General features: G+C 38.9%; 1 protein-coding gene across 1 annotated transcript in view; it reads right to left on the reverse strand.

Annotated features, from left to right (window-relative positions):
* TULP4 (TUB like protein 4) overlaps window positions 1-27191 on the reverse strand; it is a gene marked incomplete at its 5' end in the record, with an annotated part of 119137 nt that overhangs the window by 32156 nt on the left and 59790 nt on the right. Inside the window, 2 exons of the mRNA XM_080342022.1 lie at window positions 17306-17467; window positions 17784-17912. Of these exons, the coding sequence (XP_080198148.1) occupies window positions 17306-17467; window positions 17784-17912 (291 nt within the window). The remainder of the gene's footprint in view (window positions 1-17305; window positions 17468-17783; window positions 17913-27191) is intronic.

Genomic DNA, 27191 nt, shown 5'->3' on the forward strand with positions numbered 1-27191 from the left:
AGTCATACCAATATCAAAAGGCACAGCTGATAAAAATGAGGTCTTAGCAATTTCAAACAGCTTGAGAGAAATAGAAAGCTGAATAGAGAAGGACAGGTTATTCAGTTGATGAGCTGAGAGAAGGTGGGAGAACGTCTCCTAAATTCAGAGGCAAAGAGCAACATGATCAGTCAACTGGGAGTACATTATTATAGTCCAAGAGGAAGGCACTATGTTACACATTCAGGAAGAGATGAAGAGCTTCTACCCACCATTTCAAACACAAAATGGATAACACAATTATTTTTTCTTGCCCCTAAACTGCTCCATAGCCAATGCACGCTGACTGAAGTCAGACTGACTGGAACCTACTCTTTCTTTTTTTTATAAGCATTTTCTATCTTGAGGCTTTAAGCAAGTTAGGATCCTGCATATGTGATTAATTTTATAAAAACATCAGGTAATAAGGATTAATAAATCCATAAAACAATAAATGCATTAGCCAAGGCTGCTGCTTCTATCATGTAATTCCATATGAGGCAAATAATGTTTTAAAGCAAGTTTAAAGGCACTCACAAACTTGAAAACTAGCCAGCATTAAAGCTGAAGCTAAAAGGAAGGTCAAATCTTATACTTGCCCTTCAGTCTACCACTTACTGTTGGTGCATTTAAACTTAAGATTCTAATGATTATATGCTCAGATCAAAAATTAATCTAGTCTTATACCTTATCTCTAACAGTGGTCAAGTGTTTGGGGAAGAGTAAGAGATCAGGATGCACTAACCAGGCACCTCCTCCGCATACTCATGTAGCTTCCAGCAAAAAATACTGCCTCTTCTTTGACAACTGATAATTTCACTTGGTAACTTTTACCTCTTAACACTGGAAATAAATACAGAATAATTGTTTCCTATTTACCTTCTTAATATTGGTCACAATTTTATATATATATATATATTTTATATATATTTATATATTTTTTATATATATATATATATATATATCAGACTTCGACAACAGCACTCACATAGGAAGCAATTGTCATGGTTGCAGTTTTGACAGTTTCAGAAAGAAAGTGTGGCTTAAAAAGTCTTGGTCAAAAATAAGGACTAAATATTTTTCTGTGATCAAGGTGATGATGGGGAAACACAGAAGGCTGTAAACTAGAAGAATATTTTAACAGAGAAACTCCAATGAAGTCATCAAAATCTTACGGAAATCCATGGAATTGTTTCACATTATCAGAAGCAATGAAAAAAAACAGTATCTGGCTGCCTAAACTGTCATCATTACATATTACAAATATTTTTGTGCCTGCTGGGTTAAAACAGTGGCTAAAGTTTGCTACAAGCCTCAGATCACTATTCTTAGCTTTAAAAGAGCAGACTTAACCTTTGTTGATCTCACAGTCCCTTGTGGCCCTTTATTCTGCTCTTCCTCCACTTGTATGATCCCATCTCCTTTCACACTGTTCATGATTTGAACTGGTTTTACATGTACAATCAGTACATGGCCACTTGCACTATTTGCGTTCAGAACATAACCACTATCAGATCTCTACAAAACCAACTTGTTCTACAAAGCCAAAATCCTACTGGTTGTCCTTGCTAACTTCTCACACCACTTTCAGCCTACCCCGTAGATTAGTTTTTTACCAGTCTTTCAGGAATTTTATAACTGCAAAATATCTAGATAGAGGAGGTGAAACTATTGCTTCTGAAAATAGCAGTATTAGAGTTCTGCTTCTTAAAATCCTGTAGAAACACTTTATGGGACTCATCACCCACAGTTCAGTCTCATCTCAATCTAAAACTAACTCTTTTGAGTAGCAATGCCCCCAACTAATTTAAAATTGCAAAGTCCTACAGTAATTTCCAATTCAGACCAGAACAGCCGCATGTGGGCATCTTAATTCTTGCACTGGAACCTGAGAGAGCTCTTTAGAAACCCAGAAATATCAAGGGCACTCTTCATCTCTTTAGCCAGGCGATAGGTTTCAAGGAGCAGCTTTAAGTTTGGGGGTTATTGTAGCAATACAAGCTTTAAGATGAAAGCATTTATCAGGCTGATAGTCCTGCTGAAGCTGTAAAAATGTCTAATGGTGTTATCATCCATAACATTACTCAAGTTATAAATGCCACACTCAAGCCACTTATGTCAGATGAATAGAACTCTTTTGACCTTCAGAAAAAAAGGTTGAGCCACAGGGTACGCCGGAAGAAATTAAAAGGCTGTATTTTAGCTGTCTAAATTCATATTTTCAGGTATTTGCAGATCTAGGAGGTCTGCAGAGATGTTGGAAAAATGGTAATGAACAAGTTCTTTTGGTTTGTTAACCCTTGAATACAGAAGTTAAGCGATAACATAGTAATTAGAAACCCCACCAAGTACTTATTTTGAAGTGCTTCTTTGGCCCCTAGTTCTACTCTTCTTTTGTCTCATCTCCTCTCCTTTCATACTGTTCATTATTTTAACTGGTTTTTACATGCATTACCACTTGTAGAATTATGCATTTCCTGACAATAAAATACCTAAAATCACCCAGTACATTCAAAGTGTGAGTCAGTTACACAACATAAATACATTATTTCTTCACAAAACATATCAAAGATAATGAATCCTGCACTACAGTGAAGCTGTAGCTGATTAAAGGTCATACAAATGCAGAGCAGTCTGCAACAGTGCCCTGATGCTATCGTCTTTGAAGGGAAAACTCTGATAAACAGCACTGGGATAATTCACACACAGTTTTGTAAGCATACCAAGAACTGAAAGCTGGGTTCAGTCCTGAAACACAAGGGTTTGGGTTCTCCATGAAACCCAAGCTTGGGGTGATTCCTACTTAATTTTACAAATCTGAATACCTGAAAAACATCCTTCTCTGACATCTGCTGACTTCTTAGTCTCTGTGGTAACTTGTGATGAGTTTCACAAGCTAGCTTTGGTAAATAAAAGGGTTTTTCATCAGCTTCTAAACTAATATCCATGAAATTATCGTTCAAGATTGCAATCCCTTTAAACGCCAAAGATTTCAGATAGTCTTCAGTTTTCAGTCTGAAACGTACCAATTCCTAAAAGACAGGTGGTAATCTAAAGATGAAGTATTTTGCTCTGTATTTTTTCACAAAGAGATGAATACTAGAACAGGCAAGAAGCTAAAAAACTCAGTCCAAGAGGAACAACTTGGACCTGTTCGGTGATTTTGCCATATGTGGATCTGTTGTGCTGAACTGTTGCTATTCCCATAAGATCTGGTGTGATGCTGTAATGAGTCTGGACCAGGTACAGCATTAGCAGAAAATGGGTTGGCAGCTCTGAGATCAACAGACCTACAACAGAGCAACCACAGAGCTGGTGCACTAAGGTCCAGCTCAGGAGGCCCACTACTTCATAAGAGAACTGTAATTTACTAACAGTGATGTTATTTTTGCACAAAATATATTTTGTTGCTATTTAATTTGGTTTAATGTATGCAAGTTGAACTAATCAACAGTAAGAATGCTCAAGCTTTATGTTAATTTGAAAACACTAGCCCAGTAGGAAAGGAGGAAATCCTGCAATTTCAGCACTTCTGATTATATGCAGTAGCTGAGAAAAGTCTATAAATGGTAACAATTTCACCAGGTCAATGAAGCTGTGCTGCCTTATATCCACAGGGAACCTACCCACTGTCCAGTCCTACATCCTAGCCTGTCATTCTCAAAGCAGCTTTCCAGAGGTACAGACATTTTGACTTCTATACTAACTGAGGACAATCCAATCCCAGCAATAATGTATTCGATGACTTGATGTATATATTAGGGGCGAAAGAGAGAATTATTTCCAGTCTCAGGTTTCTGTTGTACAAATTGAACAGTCAATACTGTTGCAGAAAGATATTGATGAAATAAGATGTTCCATTCCTGACATTTAGTCCTAACACTGATGGTTTCTAATGTTGCTAGTTAAACAAAACTCCTAGGAAGTCTGATCAAGACATTTTTGGAGCGGGGGCTGCCATTCTGTTTCAGGGCAACGGTCAAGCCTTTAATTGAAGCTCAAGTTGAAGTATTGGAAGCTGGACTTGCTATAGCTACTGGAAGAACTATAAAGGCATTGGAGGTTACTTCAGGATAGTGCTTTTAAAGTCAGAGATTCCAGCATTGTGATGCTAGGAGGTTGGAAAAGAAACATCTGCTTTACCCATGTTGGCCCAGGATTTTTAAAAGAACCTTTTTGACTTTTTACAAAGGCTATACATCTGACAACCAAGGGAAGCAAAACAACTCACAGACTCAGCTAATTAAAAAAGCATTGAAAACGGATCTAGTAAACTCCCATCTTAGTATAATTTGATTATTTTAAAACCAAAATTTTCACAGGAAGGCAGAACTTGCTTTGTTGGACTATGTAAGGTGCATTAGCAGCTTGTATTTAAATTCCTTAATACACTGAAAAGGTATGTCATCTGTCATGAAAACTCAGCTGGTCTAATCTTCCCTCAGCTGTGGCTAAGTTGCCAGCTTTATGGTAACTCCACTGAGCAATTTCTTGAGTTATCTCTCTTCCTTCTCCCATAGGATAGGTGGAAGGTGGAAAGACAAAGTGACCACACTAAGTTCTTCCAGGAAGTGACATTAGAAAAAGGCAAAGGGTTATGTGTGTGCTAGAAGTCGCTTACTGGAGCAGTCCAGCAAACTGAGCTCTATTGGACTTGAAATTTTCAAGCCTTCTACAGACCTAAGTAATGCAAATAACTGTATGGAATCTGTAAATCTTGCTGTCTCACAAGAGTTAATATTGTAAAAAAACAGCAAGTATTTTAAATAAAAAATAATATAAGATACACAGCGTGACATTAAGGCAAATCTGCTCTTCCTATTTTGATAATGCAAACTGACTACTTAGTTTTCCTCTTTGCAGACTAATTCTTGGCCAGTTCTTTTCTTCCTACTGCTAAGTCTTCCAAACACAATAAGTAAAATATGTGGTGGTGTAATTTGCTGGGGTTTCTACACCTGCCAAATAATTCATGCAAAGGATATATCCCCACTATTTCAAAGCACACATGCAGGTATTTCTGTCAGGAAATAAAGGGGGCCTGTTTGCATTGGAATTGTTGACTTTTTCAGAATGAAATACACAATTTCAGCTATTTTTTTTTCTAGCCATCATTTTTAATGACACATGCCTAAACTTCTGAGAGACATTCCCTCTGGTAGAAATACCCTACCTGGGTCCTTTCAAAACAGTTTACAGGTGTTTTGTGATTCTGTGTTCAATTTTTTCTTTACCCAGTTGCAAGGTGCAGATGTAAACATTACTGGCACATTTCTTGGATGTTCTTAAAACCTTTTCTAAATGTATTGCAGGAAAATAGTGCTGCCCCTCAAGACTTATAACAGAGTTGTGATTATTTCTGCTAGCAGCTAAGTTAGTTCATAGTAAAGATCCTTCATAATCTTTGGATGTACCAGACAGAGGGACTTGCTGCATTTCAAAGTAACGTGTTCCAGGACCCCTCAGGCTCAGTGAGGATTCTCTCAACAGCGAAGTAGTAGTCCAGGGCAGAAATCTCATCAGCATCTTGTGACCAAGTAAACCACCAATGACCTCACAAAAACTTATGCTTTTGTATTTTAACATTCTCCAGGGCTGTGTTTCCAAAGTCTGGAGAATTCCTCTTCCACCTCCCTACTTTGCAAACCTTGCCCTTTCAGCATTTTCTTTTACTGTTTGCATTTCTGGTTCCTTTTCTATTTGGAGCACACATCTTCCTGTATGAATGACACCACTAACAGCTCACCCTGCATACCTCTGCATTTGCAGCTGCCTCATCCAATGTTGTTTCCCTGATATTCCCCTTTTCAAAGTTGTTTTTTCCTTCAGTCTTCTCTCCTCATACTGCCCCAAAGGAAAATGTCAGCACTGTACTTCAGAAATTATGTTCTACAAAAACACTGATAAACACTGACATTTGCACTGTCAGAAAATGGTGAGCAGTTTAAGGAAGCTGAATCAGTTCTGATTTAGGTTGCTGGACAAACATTAGTATTCATGATAGGAACAGTCTTCATGGTCGCCACCATGATGGCACCATACTAATAGAGATAAATCTATTTTGCTGATCCAAAACTAACTGAACTGTAAATGGATTAATACAGGACATTTCAAAAAGATGAACCAAATTTCAGAGATATAGTGATTTCAAATCAGGTCCATCTTTTTGAAACACCCTGTATACAAAATGACAGATCAAACTTCTGTTTATGCAGGTAGGCTTAGGAACATAGGAAATACTTGGAAAATTATTGCCTTTAAACATTTTTATCCATTAGCCTAACAAAAAAATGCTGGTCTTGCAAAGGCCAAGTTACAACCTTTTGCAGTCCATTTAGTTATGGTATTAGCATTTTGTATTCCTTGTGCTCTTCCTATTTACTGTTTCTCCATCACAAAGCAGGAGACAGTGCAGCAGCTGACTCTGAGGATACATTAAAAAGTGAAAGTTTGCTTTTTCTCAGTGTGGTAATTCTGGCTTTCCTTCTTTTTACCTCAAAATGCAGAAAGAAAAGGAGAGAACAAGAGAGTGAGATGGCTGCTCTCCTGCTGAATACTTTTTATTTCCATTAAAAATTCAACCACTGTAAAATTATTTCTTGAACTGACACAAAAAGAGACATGACCACAATTCACAAACAAGCTTGGGAGGAAATCACTAGGTTTTCACTGACTGCCTTTATGCTTGAAAAAACAGATAAGATTTTTTGGACATGAGGAGTTACCAGCCCCACACATGGACAATACACAGATCATCTAGCTAACTGCATATATACATAGCAGTGAAATTCTCATTGAAGATCACGAATGTTTTCAAAAGCTGCACTGTCTTAGTTACCTACTTTCAGGCTTGTTCCTTTTGTCTCTTATGAAGTCCATAGGGTCTAGATATCTGTTACAAAGCCCTCAAATGAGAAGACAAAGTAAATACACTGGAGATCCATTTAATATATATTGAAATACTAAAACCTAGAGATTCAAACTGCACTGGCTTTATTTCTCTCTAAAATAGTATAACACAGATGAATGACTGTAAGTGAGATACAGGCCTTGTACATGGTTTCAGGAGTCAAAAATGTACACAGTCTCAAACCCAGGATCCCAGGCTATACAGTTACTCTGGACATGTGGGGACAGAAGCAATTGTCCAGCTGAAGATAATGTCATTCAAAAGCATTCTGGCAAATCACAGAAAGACCGATCATTATATGCCCCTGTAATTATACCTGGACTAATTCTGACTTGCTGTTTGCAGACACACACATTTCTATATTCTTTCTTGAGTCTTGAGATACTTTTCAAGATAGCATTCTATAACAATTAGATTTTTAAGTGAAAAGAGTTGCCGTTCTAGATAATGTTTACTGAATTAACAACATACTTCAGTTTATCGTAGATTAAAAAAATAGTTGTGTTTTTTTTAAACTTGTGTCAGGTTTCAAACCTCATTCAAAGTAGTACGCAAAATGAACAAAAAGCCAGCAGCTGGAACACCTTCTGCAGAACATCTTCTGTAAATTTTAACACAGACACAACTCTGAGCCTGGATCACTGAGCTCCCACAGCAGAAGTCCTCTGGAACACTCTTCAAGCAGCATCGTTTTCTGTTTTCTCACTAAACTCTGCCAGGAGAGTGCACACATGTCTACAAAAACACATATTCTTCACATATATCCAATTATATATAGCAACAAAAACAACTATTTGGTGCTATTAGATAAAAAAACACAATTAGTTTTACCAACAACCACTCAATCAAACAGAGAAGTCAACAGATACATTTGGCAGCCTCCTGCATTGTTGCCGAGCCAGGTTTTAGCTATTTCCTGAAAGATATGTTGACTGCTGAAGCTAAAATTTCCTTCAGAGCTTAGAAGTCTGAGAGCTTCTACTGTTTGTTTTTTCTGTTCAGTTGGTTTGGGTTTTTTTAATAAATTATTATTATTTTTAAAATTTATTTTATTTTTATTTTTCAATAATCTAATTGAAAATGGTATTGCTTCACAACAACCAGTGAAAATGCTTTATGAAGCAGCTTAGAAGCAAGATTCTTGGTGGTTTGAATTTCATAATACAAAATCAAGAAGCCCCTAGGTTAAGCCATATGCTAATGGAAGCCAGCCCCTCAACTTGTGCATTCTTCTTTTAGGTCTTGGGTGCTGGCACAGAGGAATAACTCAGCATGGTCAGAAAATATGTAGAATAGGTGAGGTTAAGTATAACTGAGTGAACACAGAGACAGTATCACAGAATGTTTGGGATTGGAAGGGACCTCAAAAGATCTTCTAGTCCAATCCCCCTGCTGGAGCAGGAACGCCTAGGTGAGGTCACACAGGAACATGTCCAGGTGGGTTTTGAATGTCTCCAGAGCAGGAGACTCCACAACCCCCCTGGGCAGCCTGTTCCAGTCTCTGTCACCCTCACTGAGAAGAAGTTTCTTCTCAAATTTAAGTGGAACCTCTTGTGTTCCAGCTTGATCCCATTACCCCTCGTCCTATCATTGTTTGCCACCAAGAAGAGCCTGGCTCCGTCCTCATGGCACTCATCCTTTATATATTTATAAACATTAATAAGGTCACCCCTCAGTCTCCTCTTCTGCAAGCTAAAGAGCCCCAGCTCCCTCAGCCTTTCCTCATAAGGGAGATGCTCCACTCCCTTAATCATCTTTGTTGCCCTACGCTGGACCCTCTCCAGCAGTTCCCTGTCCTTCTGGAACTGAGGGGCCCAGAACTGGACACAATATTCCAGATGTGATCTCACCAGGGTGGAGTAGAGGGGAAGAGGGACCTCTCTCGACCTACTAACCACCCCCCTTCTAATACACGCCAGGATGCCAGGCTGAGTAATAAACTGTTACCACTGAAGAAGAATGACTATCCTTCCAAAAGGAAGGAAAGCAAGGCAGGATTAATCTGTTTTCAGCTGATGCAGTCACCAACAATCCCTCAGCGTCTGAATACTGACAAGAAACTGGCTTCTGTACAAAGTGTAGAGAGCTCAAGTTGAATCCATGCAGGATGAAACACTCATGGGAAAGGTTTTGGAGAATAAAGAGACACTGTTCCCACTTGCCATTGGCATACTATCTCTTTTTGTCAAATCAATGGAAAGACCATGTGGTATCACTTGCCAAAAATATCAGCTTTCATCTCCAATTTACTACGAAACTTGGCCTTGCTCTCCCAGACAAAACCTAGTGGAGAAATCCACAAATCTTCTCCTCCACATTCAAGCACTTTAATCCTCTTTCCTCGCACCAAGATTTCAGACTATTCACGAGCTTGAACACATCTGACCCAAGTTCAAGACCCCATTTGGCTCCTGGTCTTCTCAGTAACTTCCAAAATATCGACGGATCAAGTCCCAGTGATAATAAAGTTTAAATTAAGAACTCTGGCAGCTACATTTCTTTTGAACTGAAAAGACCACAAAGCTCTGGATGAACCAAAGGGATCCTGGGGCCAAAGTGTTCTCAGCCACATGGCTCTGGCAATGGAGTACCACAGACTGTTTCTGAAAAACCCCTCACAGTTTGGAGAGTACCTCCTCTGTAAGAATTTCAGTTCCACTCACATGCCCTCTCCTGACCAACTCAAAATCTGAATAAAGAAATTAAAGCAATTTTCCTACCTTACATGCGACTTCTCCTTAGGAAGAGAGCAGCTTCCTGCAGGAGGTGCCCTTTTTTTCCCTGAACTGGCTAAAAAGTAGTGTAAGTATGTGCTGCTACTTGGCACATGGCTGCAAATCCTCGTTCTTACTATTTGCCCCCACAGCTGAAGCCTAACACAGCACTTTTCAGAAACACAGTTTTAAATAAGTACTCCTTGTTCCAAAGAACATAAGACCTCGGGCTATATGAGCAAATCTTTCTGTACAAGTGTCAGCAAGGTGAGAGGAGAGGCAAATGACTTCTTGCTTCCTGACACTTCCCACACAAAGACTGGCTATATTTCTGTTTCTGCTCATCTCTACTTTGCTGGCTCAAACACCAATTCTCCAAAAATGCAAAACAGTACTGGGTATAACACTGCTAAGTGGACACATTCACTGAATAGCACAATGAGTCTTTGGCTCTCCCTTCATCTTGGGTTTGTCACTGCCATTGACCTCCTTCCTTTTCTGAGGGAGGGGAAGACATGGTAGAGTGTACAGAGCTTAACAAACCCCAGATACTGGTTAACTAAAACAAGAATATTGCATCCTGTCTGAGGGTCATGTCAGATCAAGGTAAGGAGTTACAAGATACACTGTTGAAGGTGATCTGTAGGTTCTAGCACACTGTGTATTCAAGAGGATATAGATATCAATTCAGCCATTCGCTTTTTGCAGTATCAAACATCAGATATCCTGTCTACAAGGATGAGCAAAACACTAAACCAGTTGTATTCCTCCTCTCAGACAGAGTCATTAAGGGAAAAAATTATTTGCAAGACTCATCTGAAATACTGTTGACATGAAACATTGCAGGAGCTACTGAGAAAACATGAGCTACGATGCTGTCAGCACATAAACATCCCCCATGTTACAGCCCTCATGACAAGAACAAATGGCACCATCTCATCAGTTCTCTCAGTGTCTTGCCACTACAGGCTGGATGAAGAGCATCAAGGGAAAGATTAGGCAAGGCACAGATGAAGCGAGTGGGAAGACAAAAGCACACTGAAGCATCACCTTGTTGCTCTGCTCCTTCAATTATGCACTCAATAACTGTGCAGTATTGACTAGGGTTTCTGGCAGGAAAAACCTTGCTTGGAATCAACCCACAGAGAAATGCCATGGCTCCTGAAGATGCAGATGAACCTCAGGGGCTCCAGGGAGAATATCCTTGTTCTCTACCCTCCCCAAAACTCAAGGCAGAGTCTATAAAGTCTTCAGCTGAGTACTGAATCTGTGGTGGAGCCGCTCAATACTAGGGAGAAAAGGAGAGCACAGCTAAAAAAAGGCACAATGCACCAAGCTATTTAACTCTTTTTCTTTCTTCTTTTTGGAAGCTATATTCTCAGCAGAACGATGCAGGCAAGCCTACTTGAGACAAAAAGGCAAAGAGGAAAAGACAATTCTAAAAAAAAAAAGGAAAGACAATGCCGATAAAACTATGCATAGACACTGGGAGAAAAAAAAATGAAATCTATTATTTCAGAAATAGCTGCATAATGCAGCTTTAAAACAACATAATAAAAAGAGATGGGAGAAAGAAAGGCTAACTAGCACTTAAAAATGACATTACTTTTTCCACACAAAATCTGTCTGAAACTATTATGTGGCATCATAAAAATCAAGTCACCAAACAAAGAACAAAAACAAAGTGTTACTGTCTTCAAGCACGTATAAATATATAAAATCAGAATACAAAGTCTCTGCAAAAAACATTTAAACATTTTAAGTATATATAAAAACCCCACATATTTTGCCTATAAAAGGATGCAATAGGATAGTAAACACAGAACTCTTAGCACAAGCAAGCAGAAATCATTAATTTTAATAGCATATCTGCCCAAAAGGTTTGAAACACTTCTAAAAATAGTCCAAAATATTAAAGACAATTAAGCCGTGGCACATTTTGTTTGTCTGGTTTTTTTATATAACAAGCGGATTTATCCTGAAAGACAACTGTAGTCTCCTTCTCATGTCCTCTTTTTGCATTTTAGTGGTACTGCTCAATTATGCAGCATGCAATGTTAAAATCCTTATATGCGATCTAACCATTGTCTGGAGTCCTTGTGGCTTGAATAAACCGTCTAGCTAATTAATGACACTTTTTCAATGCTATAAAAAGCCTCTAGCCATTTTCCCCAGTAATCTGAGTAATTCATCCACCAATGAACGTGAGTCTGTCAGTTCTTCCCCAAAGACTGTATCTTACCATGCAGTTCTGAGTGGTCCTGGTTATTGTAAACATATATGTGAGGTCATTTGATAGTCTCTGCATCCAGAATTGATGGGGGAAAGGATGTATTTTTATATGTTAGGACACAAAAACGTAGATATTCTCTGTGATTTTAAAGGCTCCTTTACATGAACCTGTAAAGATCCTTGATAGAGATAAGAAGTATTCTAATAAAGACCAAAATCATGGCTTACACTTTCAAATTTTTCAGACTGTATTTTTTTTCATTTTGTCCTTCCTTCCCTTCATTCATAATAATTAAGGTAAATATTTGCCTTCCCTATTCTGCCCCAGTTTCCTGTTTGTAGCTCCCTTCATTATTCCGTCAACTCATTAGAAGTCTGCCTTCAAGATTTTTTTTTCCACACAGCTAGATGTCTGAGCATAATTAAACCTGATCAGTGTGACTCTTGCAATCGCAAGGCCTGTCTGAATCAGATGTGCGCCACAGCACCTGATTAAAACCAAAAAGGTAGGGTGAAAGGAAGCCTAAACTCTTCATTCCAGAGCAGCAGACAAAAGAAGATGTAGTTGAGAAGATGACATCATGGCCCAAACAGAAGCAACATTTTCAAACACTTATAAATTCCTTATTTTTAACCCATGCTCTGGAAGTTAGGTAAGGCTACTATCCCTATTTTCAGCTTAGAAGTTGTTCAGAGCAACAATTTCCCTGCAAAGGTGGTAGCAACTGCAAATCATAGCCCACAGATGAAAATGGGACGATCCAAAAGCAGACTGTACTGTAATGGATTTATCAGCTAAAACTACTGCCAGGGACTAACGCCACACCAAAACCAAGGAGCCTGAGAGGCAAGTTCATGAAACACCTGGTGTCACCAGTAACCATTTGACACCACTTCTTGTTATTAACAATTAGCTCCTACCTCCTGGTGAGAACCCTGCCCTAGCTCCTACGGCATGGCAGTTGCTTGGCACAGCACGGCGCTGGGCCTGCCAGGGGCATGTGAGACACCAAGTACTGTATTAGCACGGAGATCCCACCCGACTACACTGCTGCACCCAGAGAGTTGCGTGCATCCCCTCCTTCACATGATGCTCCTTTCTGCATTCCAGGCTCCACCCTGAAGGGCTGCAGGCGGGCAGGGTGCTGCAGGCAAGGCAAAGGAGTCGGAGCCTGCCCCTGCCTCATGCCTGTCAGAGAAAAAGATGCTAAAGCGCCTGTGGTTGCCATGGGAGTAGGGATGTCAAGTGCCGGGTACAGGAGTGACTAACAGAGCAGAGACTGCTTTCCTGCACAGCTACTGCAAATGACAAAACAACAACAAAACAAACCCACAACAAACAAACAAAACCAAAAAACAACCCAACATACAGACCTCCTGCACCACAGTATCTGTTCCTAACACTGTGCTGCTTTTCTCCTCTACAGAGAGCAGAATTTGATGTAAGTAGATGCAGAACAGGCTGAAACTCAGACCTGCATTTACACATTGTTAATACTAATGCATGTTGTGTTGCAATGAGACCACACAGAATAGTTAAGGCTGTACCCCATAGGATGCTAATCAAATTAGCTAACTGCTTGTATATCTATTTTCAAAGCAAACAGAAGAAAACGCACTGGCCAATTTCACACATGCCCAGGCCAAAGAGAATCTTGGCCAGTCCCTCAACTTCAACAAGTAAAAGCTTGCAACATGAAAAAGGAGGTAAAAACCAGAAACAATCCCAGTGAAGTTCACAGGGTTACAATATATTGCTATAAACAAGAAGTGAATCAGACTCTTTTACAGTTCTCACTGTGCCTTTCTGTCACTGTGAACAGAGATAATAAGCCTCTTTAATTGGTAAAATCTGGGAGAAGGAAAGAATGCCCCAAGGGCAGCAGAAGTTGATAGAAAAATGTCACCAGGAGCTGAGCAAGCACACAGGAAAGGAGAGGAAGCACTGGAAGGATCTTTTATATGACATGTCAGCTCAGGAAAAATCCTCAATTACTTATTGACATGCTTCTATAATTATAAATAAACTCTTTGGCTAGACAAAACTCAAGTTCTTTGCACTTGGGAAGTCATTCAATCTACTTGGTATGAATATTCCTGCTTTGCAGACAAGTGTGGTACAACACCACAGAACTGTCACAAGACAGGGTACAGCATTCTCTGATATTTCAAATTTACTTTTCATTTCAAATATAATTTTTGTCCCTAGATGATCCTAGGTGAGCCTTCTCACCAGAAAAATACTCCACATGACCCTGATGAAGCAAACTTTACTGCAGCCTCTCGCATTCCTGAAAGAAAAAAACCAACCACCTTTCAAACCAGTGAAAGGAAGGTCATACTCCTGACTGATCCCATCCATCTGAGTCTAACCCAAGTGTGGCACTCTGCTGGAGATACAGAAGATCCACTCCTGTAAAGTCTTCCTATTCTGGTTACAGCGCACACGAGCGGGAAGCACCTAAATCCCTCCACAGGAGCAGGACTACAGACACACAATGAAATGAGAAAATCACCTTCTAGTCTTCTACAATAAGCATACAGAATCACAGTCAAAAGGCCTATCTACTGAATTAGCTGAAGAAGCTTATAGCTCAAAGTCCAGACTCAAGACCTGGGTGCAAACCACAGTAAAAATCTGCTGATGACCTTAACAAGATGATCATCTGACAACATACGATGCTGAGAAAGAAAGTGTTGCAGTCAGATTGTATCAACTGTCCTATGACTCACAGTAAGTCTGGCCCCCACAGACAAGGATAGCGTAAGAAATCCTGGAAAACTACAGAGCCACAGAAGAATGATACCACTGTCTTCCTAAAAGAAAACACGGAACAGTTGCACCAGTATTAATTAAATCAGCCAATAACTTCCTCAGGGCAAAGTACGTACTAAATCAGTTAAAAGAAACAACCATACACACTCAGTTTCAGCAGGACTGGCCATCTCTCTAGCTCTCATCCCATGTCTAGGGTCTCAAAAGACTTGAGGAATCATTAACTACAGAATTTCAACCACAAGTGGCATCAGCCACTACCTTGGGTGTTTTCCTTACAAGCCTGTGTCAAAGTACAGCACGGACACAAACCCAGAGGCCACACAGGTTCTGTCAAGCAAGAAGATGGTTGGCAATACTAGATCTCTAACCTTTTCTTGCCTCCAACAGAAAGATGGTGGTAGGAAATAACCCTCCCCTTGCAGGGCTGCCACAGAGCTGTGGCGAGGAGTGACGGAGGTGACGAGGTCACTGATGTTGAATACACAGATGGGAAAAAAAGATGGAAAATGAGACTTGAAGAGGAGGATGCACGCAGCAGAGGGCTGAAGCAGAAAGACAACAGAAGAGTAAGGTGAACAGACAAACTATACTAGGCAAATTTTTATCAGGACCATAGAAAACTGATGCTGAACAATACGTTCCCCTTGGAAATTTAACTTTCCAAGTTAACTGGATTACAGGTCATCGGACCATAGAGTGTAATGTTTTCCAGGAATACTTTCACTAGCAATGTTCATAGTGCCACAGGGGTGACAAAGAGAATAGTATGAAAATATAAATTTAAATTTTGACATTTATCTTTCACTCACTGCATTGACAAATAGATTGCATTAGGCAATAGGGAAGATGCTGAAGCTACTCTAGACTAAATAATATTCTGTTCTCATTTGCACAAATATAAATTAGGAGATAAATTAGATGAGATAAGCTAGTAGGGGTATCCGTTTCTGTATGTGCTTATTTGTGTGTAATATATGCAATGTCCTTCCCCCCAATTTGCTATTTTTAGTTTGAACTGAGCATAGTCTCTTGCCCAGAACATCAGTGAATCATACTTTCTTGTGCCTCCAGAGACAAATACATCTAAATACATGTTAGAACATCGCTTCTTCCCACCAACTCCAGAGAACAGTACAAAGATCCACTATCAATTAACATGCAAACCCCATAGTTCGGAGAACCCTGCAGAGCAAGATCAAACCCTTGACTGATTCTGGTCTCTATTTTGGCGAATTTGTCAGCAGCAGAGTCTCATAACTCAAGCAAGTGATTTTCACCCAGCTGGAATTGGCCATTATGTTTGAATGTGCTTATCTGGACACCGAACAAGTGTTTGTTTTCTGCAATAACCACTTATGGAGCATCCAGATTAGAAAGTACAAACATATTGGCTAAATTGAATTAAAGGCAGTCAGTCACTCCAAATTAAACACTCAAGAGAAGATATTTCCAAATACAGCAGGAACAACTGAGTATCAGTCAAATGGGATAGTCTCATGTTTAAAACATAAGACCAAGAGTTATTAGATCTTGGTTTCCCCTCCTACCTCTGCTGCTTGTATTTTCCTCTTGATCTTGAGTAAATTATTTATTACCCCAGATTCAAAAAGAGGCAATTAGACTCCCTGGCTTTAAAGAGCAGTGTTGCAATAATTAATTCATTATTCTTTACAGAGCACTCTAAAATTACTAGATGCTGCTGCAGAACTGCATATTATTAGTAGTATTATATTCCACTAGCAATTCCAAAAATATCTATCTGGTATGGATTTATAGTATTCTAAATTAAAGTCAGTCGTCCATTGAGTCTTGAACCTGTAATTTTTCATGGCAGTGTAAAATGAAGGAAGGAAAATAATCCAGTTGTGATCGTAACACAGTTTCTATTTGCACTGTTCTACTCTCACCAGTTATTTCAGTACTATATTATAGGCACATTAACCATAATGACAGCAAGCATGTGGAAAGAAAGATCATTCCAGTAAGCTCAACAGTGAACGGCAAAGAGCCGCTGTAAATTCTGCAAATAAAATGTATGGGGCTAGATCAAGCCCTGCTATAAATGGTGATGAAACCAATATCATATGCTTCATTAGAAAACCAGCAAAGAATATTTTTTTAACTGGCTTTTTCAAAGCTCAGCAGGTTTTGGACTCAATCATTGGAAAAATGGCCTTCTTTTAAATTATGTTGTTTGCATAAGGCTGAGAGTCACTCAGTCAGTTGGGATCCATTTGCTCATGCGAAGGCAAACATAACCATATCTGTCACTGGAACCGTTTTTGCAGCAAGTGCAGACTGGACAGGTGTATACAGAAATAAACAGTCAGATGTTTACTAGTCTAGGCTGTATCTCTGCTCAAATGCATTTTCAAGATAGTTGTATCAACCAATTAGGGGTACAAATTCCTGTCTTGACTAAGTTTGAATAAGACTGCGTGTGAATCAGGGTGAAACCTAATGACAATAGGTAACTTGGTACGTTTTCATATTTGCCTAATGAGAATGACAGAACAAATTAAATTTTCATTATCTGTGGGAACACCAGTTTCGAGGTTCTTACAAAGTGACCATTTTATTTAACAACTTTTTACAGGTGTATTCTATAGCATATTGAAGCAATACAATTAATACCTCTAAAAGCCCCATTACCTGTTGGTCATCTGGAGTCCATATACCACAGGTGATCTGACTCTCCAAGTTTATTTCTGAAGACCAGTGTCTTTGTCCACTGACTGAACCAACCAGCACAAATCCATCTCTGTAGGAGATAAGTGCTTGAGTCCCATCATGGCTCCATGTAAAGTCGCTTACCTTAACATATCAAAGACAAGAAAATAGATATATGGGCCATGTACGAATTTTTCATTGTTTTAATAAAAAGTAGCACTGCACAGAACTAGACAGGGCAACTATTAGCCCAGTTGTAGCTCTGATATCACTGCTATTGGATAAAGCAACTTTACTTGCAAAGGGTCTTTGTGACAATTCTTGCATATTCCTTCAAATAAAGAAATGTTTCATTTTCTACTGTGCTTTTTGGAAGGTATAAAGCACCATTCATTGTCCTCTTCATTTTGCCTCTCAGGGCTTGATCACCCTCGACTGCAGAGAAAACAAGCATACCAACCTGTGCCCCCCGATCGTTCACAAGCTCCACAGACCATCTGCCTTCGTATTGTATCCAAACAAATATTCCTCCATCTGCATCGCAGGTTGCTAATTTCTGGAATGGTTCGTTCCATCTCACGAGCACAACCTTAAAAGATTACAAACAAAAACAGCATTACAAAAACTACATGTTGTGCTAACAACTATTTAACAAGAACCAGTTAAACAATGCTGCAAAATAAACATCACGACATTTAAATCCAAAAGATGTACAAAACAGCAATTTTCAGCACAGCATTAGGCGCCTCTCAAGAACAGCTGGAATTGTTTTGTCATGGCTGTCAGGAAATGCACAATTTCTCACCATCAGGGCCTTTTGGAAGGCATCTCATGCCTTCAGTAAAATCCGACTGTATGCTGGAATGCAGGACTTCATTACAGAAGCAGCAAACAGGAGGCCCCACACAGACCATCCAACACTCCTCCCAATGATTTCCCACATTGTCAGCTCAGAGAGTGTCAGACTGTATGTCAAATCATCACCTCTTACTCACTTCAAATGAAGTTGCGTGCACTGGTATCAGACTGAATTTGAATACTCATATCAATAGGGACATGAAAAAGAACTGGAGTCCCAAATTATTAAAAAATAAAAAATTCATAGAAAAGTTGCTTTGCTACTGATTGCAGAAGGAATACGAAGCCGTTTTAGGGTCTTCTCTCTGCGTTAGTGCTATCTTGGCTTTTCTGAAGAATTGAATCAAGCCTATATCTACCAAATTGCTCTCTCATTTCTAATTAATATCAGTTTAACAAATACAATATCTCTTGAGACCTCAGAATAAAACTGAAAAAAGCATGTCATCCTAGTGCTTGGAGCAGAAATTAGCAGTAAAACCATTTAGCTTCTGTTGGTGACTTTTTCTTAGAAACTTTTTTTCCAAATTAGTTTTGTTTCAAAAACATGTAGATATATACGGGTCGCTTATTTTCATATACAAGGAGATTCCCTCCAGTTATTTTACAGAGACACAGCATATGCAAACAAAGAAAACATCTATTAAATAATCAATGAGTAGAGTGTTATTTTAACTACTTAATGGGCATCCAGCTCTAATGATGCTTCTTTATAAATCTAAATAGACAAATAAATATCAAAAGAGACAGAAGATTTTCTGAAATATATTTTGCTGTTTACAGAGAAGGACTGATCCTCCTAAAGATTATGGTCCTAAAATGAGCTCTGAGTAGACAGACCCTTCATGCTTCACAACGAAATCAGCAATCATTTTCAGAATCAGGATGCAAATATGCATACCTTAAACCTAAACTTGACAACTGAAGAAGGATGATCTTACACTTATTTAGCGAGTGCTAGGCTTATTGACAGAGTGCCAAGAGTGAGAACTTCAGAACCAGTACTGCCAGCCTGAAGTATCAACCCTTGAACTACTAAACAACCACAAGAAAACTGTTTCTTCGTGTATACGTAAAGATCATACAGATATATGACAAACCACTTCCCTGTTGTTAAGCTGCTAAGAAGAATTCCATTGAGATTTTGCAGAAAAACACCTGCTTCTACTTAATTATAACCCTTGCAGCTGCACTCCAGGTCACTAGTTCTGTCCCAGTCAGGTAGGCTTTATCATGCCACTAGATGGATTACATTACACACTGTCCTTTTTTTTAGTTTTTATTGGAAGAGCAGCAAATAAAATACTCCATCATAGTAACACAAGCAGATATACTTGGTAGAGGGTTTGCTCTGTCCCTTCCATCTAAACAAGAACAGCACAGATTTGTCATAATTTTGTTTTCTCTTTGGTGTATCTCCCATGCATAGAGCAATCGTTTCATCCACCCTGAGGCAAAATGCAACAACGACCTAATTGTACTTGCCAGTAATGCCTAATAGTATTACAAAAGAAGTGAAGAAAACCCCCAGGGTAACACTGAAAAATCTTTCTCTTTAAAGGCTGGGAGCTGCTAAGGCTAATGATGACTATTAATAGAGTGGAAGGTACTTATCAGCACCAAAAACCAGACCTTTAATACTTAGACACTGCCCATGTTGGACATTTCATAGACCATACAGAATAAATTGCCAGAGAAAATTCAGGAACAGAAGATGAAAGTAATTCTTCAAATAACATGTTCTTTAGCTAGAACCATCAAAGGTGCTACTACCAGCCTTAAAATTTCCCTGTTCTGTCTGGCAAAGATTTGAGACGAGCATATGATTTTATAGATTAGACATACCAGTTGACTTAATGACAATAATTATGGGCAAAGTGACAACAGCTACCTTCATGTGATTTGTCGCTTTTCTATTTTAAATAGGAATCTTGTTAAAACTTGAAGACAAATTTTGATTAAAATTCTGTACAACCTGTCTTGCTTTGGATGTGCTAAAACATACAGGGTATATTTGAATGTAAACAAGATTAACTAGAACATCCCTCCCTCCATCCCAATTAGATACAAATTAGTAACTTCCAAAATAAACTTACTGCTTTATAGTCACAAATGAAAATGAGACAATGATTAGATATGCCTTCTGATAAAATGCCCATAAGGAAGCTAATTTGTAATTTGAAAATTCAATTTCTTTAAACACAGAGCAAATGTTATCATTTGATGAGGTCATTTTAAAGATGCTTCCACCATTTACATTTAACACCTGACTACAGGTGCTGAGTCCACAGCTGCCTTAAGTATTTCCAATTTCATTTTAGACACTTAACATACTGAAACAGAGATAAGGCAACAAGGATTGCCCTAAGTACTAAGATGACTTTTTGCTTTACATTGGCTGAAATGTAAAGCATATGAAAACATGCCCCATTGATAGCGCACTTAAATAACGCATAAGCTTGAATTACCCCTCTGCAAAGAGGAATTTTATTGCTAACCCATAAATGCAAAGATATCATTACTTTCACTAACAGCTTCAACTCACAGAGGACCCATTTTTACATCTGCCTTTATGGTTCTCTGCTTCCTACTTAGCAACTTCACACAGGTACTGAAGGGCTAAACTGTTTTATCTTGTATTGAAAGAGCAAACCTGTTGGTGCGCCTAAGAAAGTTGTCTGTGGACCGTTTGTGGTCCACACAGCCTTTGTATATGGCCTCATTATTTTGGTTTGTTTGTTGTTTGTGGCTTTTAAAAATACTATAAAAATTGCAAATTGTGTTCGTTTTGCTCTAGAAAAAAATTGTATCACAGACATGAATCAGCTTCTAAACTGCTATCTCATACAGGAAATGATCTCCCATTAATAAAGCTTGAAGGCACTCCTGCCCTAATATATTAAGTACAATGCAAAGGCAAATGCTTTCCATGAAGATCAATTCACAACTTGATTTTCAGGAATTAAATTTAATTAATCCTAAAGGTGCTACAAACTCTCCCCAAGAACTGACTGCATATTATAGTGCTGCAAACAGCAGAATCAGCAAAAATTTAAAACCTTAAAAAATTATTTTCCTCACAAATTAAGGATATGTGAGGATTTGTTATCTTCAGTGTCAAAAAACTTAAGTATAAAATGAAAAAGGATAATATTGTTAATTTACACTTGGGAGATAAACCTGTGCATTCACTTCCAGTACTGTGGAGTACTGAGGGGTGACCTTATTAATGTTTACAAATATATGACGGGTGAGTGTCACGAGGATGGAGCCAGGCTCTTCTCGGTGACAACCAATGATAGGACAAGGGGCAATGGGTTCAAACTGGAACACAAGGGGTTCCACTTAAATTTGAGAAGATACTTTTTCTCAGTAAGGGTAACAGAACACTGGAACAGGCTGCCCAGGGAGGTTGTGGAGTCTCCTTCTCTGGAGACATTCAAAACCCACCTGGACACCTCCCTGTGTAACCTCATCTAGGTGTTCCTGCTCCGGCAGGGGGATTTGAGTAGGTGATCTTTTGAGGTCCCTTCCAATCCCTAACATTCTGTGATTCTGTGAGTAATCAAGAATGAAAAAATTGATAACATATATCTATTAAAAGTTGTTGTGCAAACACAAATTATACTTTAGGAAACTCAGTTACTTCCCTGTACTTCTTATCTTCATGGATGCTTTATTTGGAAAAGGCCTTGTCTTATGGCAAAGGAAACATCTGTGTTATTCTAATTGAAAAAAAAAAACCAAACGATATGTTCTTTTTTTTTTAAGATCACTTAATTAATGCTTTAAAATTTCCATTATCCTTCACTGTAATGCTGTTTGGTCCACTACTGCAAAGCCTAATCAGTCACTGGCCCAGAAAGTGACCACGTTTCTTAGAAAGACATTGCCATAGAAAGACCATCATGCAGCTAGCAATGTTATTTATGAAAATACTAAGACAAGAAATTTTGAGTAACTGCAGTTTTTGGAGTAGCATATATGTGATTTATAGTAAATGTGACCTCTTCCCAACAGAAGCTAGGTTTGGTGATTCATTATGTGCTATTGACACTTCAATTATTTTTTTCACATTTTCTAACAGAATAAAAGATTGCTAAAATCCAAAGCATTCTGCAAGATTTTGTTATTTCTAACTTCATTACAGTTTTTGAAGGAGGTGACTGAAAATATTACACCAATCAATCTTTCAAGAGCAGAAGTCCTTAATCTAGAATGTCATACAACAGTCATTACTGTAACCTTATATCTGTAGTTCCTAAAACATGCAGTACACAACTGCTATAGAGGCAAGGGACAAACATCTAGAAAAAATGAATAAATAACTAAGGCAATTAGTTCCTAGAGTTCCTTAACAAATGCAGATAGATTTAATTACTGATACACTGCAGTGAGTCACTGTGAGTCATTTTTTTTTTTTAATCTTTGATCTTCTATCCATTTTACTGGGGAGCAGGCATATGCTCTAAAGATAGAGGTCTTCTCCAGCATTCATTTTCACATACGCAATGGAGATGTGCTTGCAGATGGACTATTGCAGCAACAGACAGTAGAGAATGCTTGATGGAAAATTTTGATTGCAGCACAATTTGCTCCACCTTGAGAGACATGTTCTGGCATAAGCATTTCTGAAACTACAAGCAAAACAGGTATCTTTGCAGGGTGCACAGGATGTGATGCATTATAACTCCTTTGAGCATATACAATACTAAACATTCTATGGAATTGCTGGCCTTTCTTCCCCCCAAAAAAGGAAGCTACTCAAAAGCTTCTTCCAATCCTGTGCTTTTAGGAAAGTACTAAGCTTTTAAAGGAATGTATAAGGGTTGAAACAAAGCGCTGGAAAAGGGGACTGTACAATGTACCTCGGATCACTGAGCATCATCCATTTGCTGTACCAAGCAATCCTATTATGCAATCCCCTAATACACAGATTGACCTTCATTCATGGTTACAAGTATAGAGAAATATGTGCATATGGTACATGCAACACGCTGGCACACATTATGGGTTATTAAAGGCAACAAAGATGAAGAGATCAGTAAGTATATCTATCAAAGAAAAAAGATGAGTGTACAGAGGTGAACCGAAATGTGACATAAAAGTAAAGTGATCAGAGAAACCAATAACCACCTTTAATCGCTAATTCAGTTCAGTGTCTCCCTACATAATATATATAGATATATATATATGTGTGTGTATAATGTATGTATACATTACATAGATATAACGTGGATGTGTATATGAACACATATCCCTATTAAATCCTTGAGGAAACTGTGCCAACTTTGTACATTTGTTGACTTGGAAGTTCATTAACTCAAGTGGATTTTTATAACTGAAATGTAATTTGAAAGTGACAACAGGTGCCCAAAATAAGCAGCAGGGTTGCAGATAACAAGTTGCTGCTTCTCACTATACCTATAACCAATGCTTGGTTCTAAATGGTTCTGCATATGTTTAGTTCAACAAAATGTGAAGTTTAACTATTTTTTAAATATTAGTATTTTTTAGAAACAGGCTATTCAAGTTTCTCTCTCCTAATTTATCATGCTGCAAACAGATTGTTTCCAATTTTTCTTACTTTCATCTTCACCTTATGACCTTCATTTCTTTCCATGACAAAAATCAGCAGACATAGTCGACAGCTAGTTTGCACCTCCTGGGGTGGCACACCCACCTTCCTACCCTACTTGTCTTACATGGCATTCTCTAACCATACACTCTCTGCCTCTCCCACACCCGCAGAGCTTTGACTTTTTGTTTCCAGTGACAACACACCCAGGTGGAAGTGCTTTGTTTGCATATGGAGCTGTCAGCTTCCAAGGTAGGATATCCATCAAGGGTTTATTTTTAAGAAGAAACTACTACTATTAATAACATTTGCTGCAGTTAAACAATGACAAATTTATAATAGTTTCTACATTTATTGGGAAAAACTGCCAACTCACAATAGGGGCTGCATGTTACACAGTGGGTAAATGAACAGCAAATGAGTTCTTGGAGACAGAAAACACCATTAAAATTCTTTGTGCTTCTTTAGTCTAAATAATAAGAAAATGAACTCTACCTGGAAGGACTGGAGTTGCCTCCAGCTATCTGAGGGATGGATGTCCTTTAATAGCCCTGCCCCCTGGCATGGGAGAAGCTGTGGCCACTGCTGTGATGTGCTGGTGGCACCTGCCCACCGCCCCGACAGCACCTGCTCACCATCCCTGAGAGCTTCAGGTGCTGCTGCCAGCAGCACTTTCCACTGCCACTCACATGTTAGAGGTCTGCCCCTTCACCCCAGGATCCTACTTTTTCCTTGAAAGAAGCTGTCATCTTGCTTTTGTTGCTCTTTGAAAAGGAGCTTGAATTTCTATATATACTATTTAAACAAATATAACAGCATTGTTGTGAGAGATGACGTAAAAGCTATTAATTACGGGATTTTAAAAATACAAAAAAAGTCCATGCAACCACCCAACTTCGATAGCCTTTTTTATTTTCCTTTAAACCAGATATCTGATTTCATGGTATATAACATTATCAATAAGCTAAGCGTGACGTGCATCAGTGGGGGACCTAACCTTGTGATGACAGAAACCAGAGACCAGCAACAAGGTGCTGACCTGAATCGTCCGTGTCCAACTCCGTACCTTCTTCTGACCACAGACTTCTCTGTGGCCCTCACATGAAAACCTACCCCAAAGGAACTACATTCCTAACTCAAACACCTCAGGTAAGGCACTAAAGGTAAGTACAATGTAAGGATACATTAGAAGCTCTGTGCCATTTTGTGTAATATGCTTGCCCTGCTTTTTTTCCCCTTTCTCTTTGGTGTTTGTAAGGCTCAGAGCACACATAGGGCTGACAAAGACTCAGATCATCTGCTCAGCTGCATAAAGAAGCAAAAAAGGCCAGGTAGGAGCAGTGCAGTTTACCAGCAATATCTTTCTGAGCAAGCACACAGGAGGGAACTGTTCACCCAGTGCCCACCCGCTCTTCGTGGGAGCAGCTCTGCAAGTAACAGTCTGGTGGCTCACCCACTGGGAAGAGTGTTGACGCTCCCCAGCAAGTTTTGTATATTTGCTTTGCAGACGAATGCCACACATGCCTATTTTAAAAATTTATCTTGGAGTTGGCATCCAACCCACCACATATACCTATTTCGGAAAGGTATCATACAGTTGGCACCCAACTCCCAATGGAAGGCAGTCTGACCTTTAGAAACTCTAGGGTATGATTTTGGCAAATAGGCAACTGCAAGAAAATCTTGTTTTGATAGCTCCTTTGAGGAGGGAATGTACTTAGTGTGAGTAAGATGTCTTCTTAAAAATACCTAGACTGTCAACATCTCACTGAATACATTTAGGAGCCTTGATAGTAAACTGACGAGGACACAGAAAGGCTCTAAAGTTTTACAAATCTCCTTATGTTAAGTCACACACTTCATTTTAAGAAATACATCCCCAAGTCTATTATCCCCAAGGACTTGCCATGTAACCATTTTATACATTTACAGAACTCAAAACATGCCATCTGATCCCCTGCCTTAGAGGAAAGCATCCCCAGTACCCTCACAGGTAAAAAGAAGAAGTGTTATCCTCTTATGAATGAAGTGGTTCATGGGACCAGTCCCAAAGGAATTAGTATTTTCACTTTGGAATCACCGCATTTAATCGTGGCTTCAAAGAACTATACTTGTGGGACATTTACCCAAAAATTAGCTGTATCCAAGGCATATCCAATAAAAGATAAAAGTGTTTGAAGCAGCTGGGGATCTCTGACAGGCCGCTTGTCAGAACTGGAAGTTGCATGTGAGAAATGGAACTAACATGCAATATGAACCTAACATGGATCACAAGATGTTGGTATACTCCTACCAGTTCTCATTTGAATAAGTTTCTCAACTATTCTTTCATGGGCTACTTGAAAATAGATAGGTATAATCTGAAGGAAAAGAATCAAGGTATGAAAAGAGTGAGGGCCTGAAGTGAATCGCCCATATGCACAAGGTACCTATGCACTATGTTCTTGGAAGGGAAAAGGTTGGAGATCTGCTCATCTCCCAAGGATGCTCAAGTCCCAAAAGCTCCTTCACAGAAAAGATACCTGATTCCACAGAAAAATCTTTTTTAGAGCTATGTCATGCTCACTTCAGTGAGGGAAACTCCTTTATAGCATGTACACTACTACTTCTCCTGTTAAGGGTCTTCCTGCTGTTAAGCATCCCTGTGAGATACTTCTGTTTAACAGCCTGTACATACTCTCTAGAAGCACAGAGGCAAGCGCAAGTTCACTAAAACCAAATCAAAACTGAATGTTGACAAGGATTAGCAAAGGATAAAATAGTATTATAATCTCCTTCCTTTATAAGAAGAAAGATCTCACTTTGTTCTTGTTTCCGTACAAATAAAAACAACACAATAAAGAGAGACAACTATTCTAGCTGAAGATGAACAACCATTTTGCCTTAAGATCAAAACAGAATCATAGAATAGTTTGGGTTGGAAGGGACCTTCAAAGGTCATCTAGTCCAACCCCCCTGCAATGAGCAGGGCCATCTTCAACTAGATCAGGCTGCTCAGAGCAAAACGGTTCTCACCCTTTCTAGCAAATCACTGATGCATACCTTTAGGAAAGGTCCATTGCTGTTATTAATAAAAATAAGACACATGCAAAAACTGTGCAGAGCTGGCAGTTCCTTGGATTTGGGCATCTACACTCAAATATTTTCCCACAAGAAAAAAAGGACCAGATTTAAAATTCTCTGGTATTTAGCCTAAGTTAAATTAAGAAGTCCATGAGCCTACTGCTCATTTCACTGAGGTCTGGTATAAATCAGAACCATTTTACAACCTCCACAGTTACATTCTCTTTTAGGCTGTGTAAAAGAAGAAGATCAGTGTAAAAGAATCTCAAGCTTTAAAAACAAGAATAACACTCACTGACATCCACCTCTGCATCATCACCACACAATTTGGAGACCATGCACATCTTTGTTAAAAGTTCCAAGGAACGG

Source organism: Nesoenas mayeri, assembly GCF_963082525.1.
Source record: "Nesoenas mayeri genome assembly, chromosome: 3".
In the NCBI taxonomy this organism is placed as follows: Eukaryota; Metazoa; Chordata; class Aves; order Columbiformes; family Columbidae; genus Nesoenas; species Nesoenas mayeri.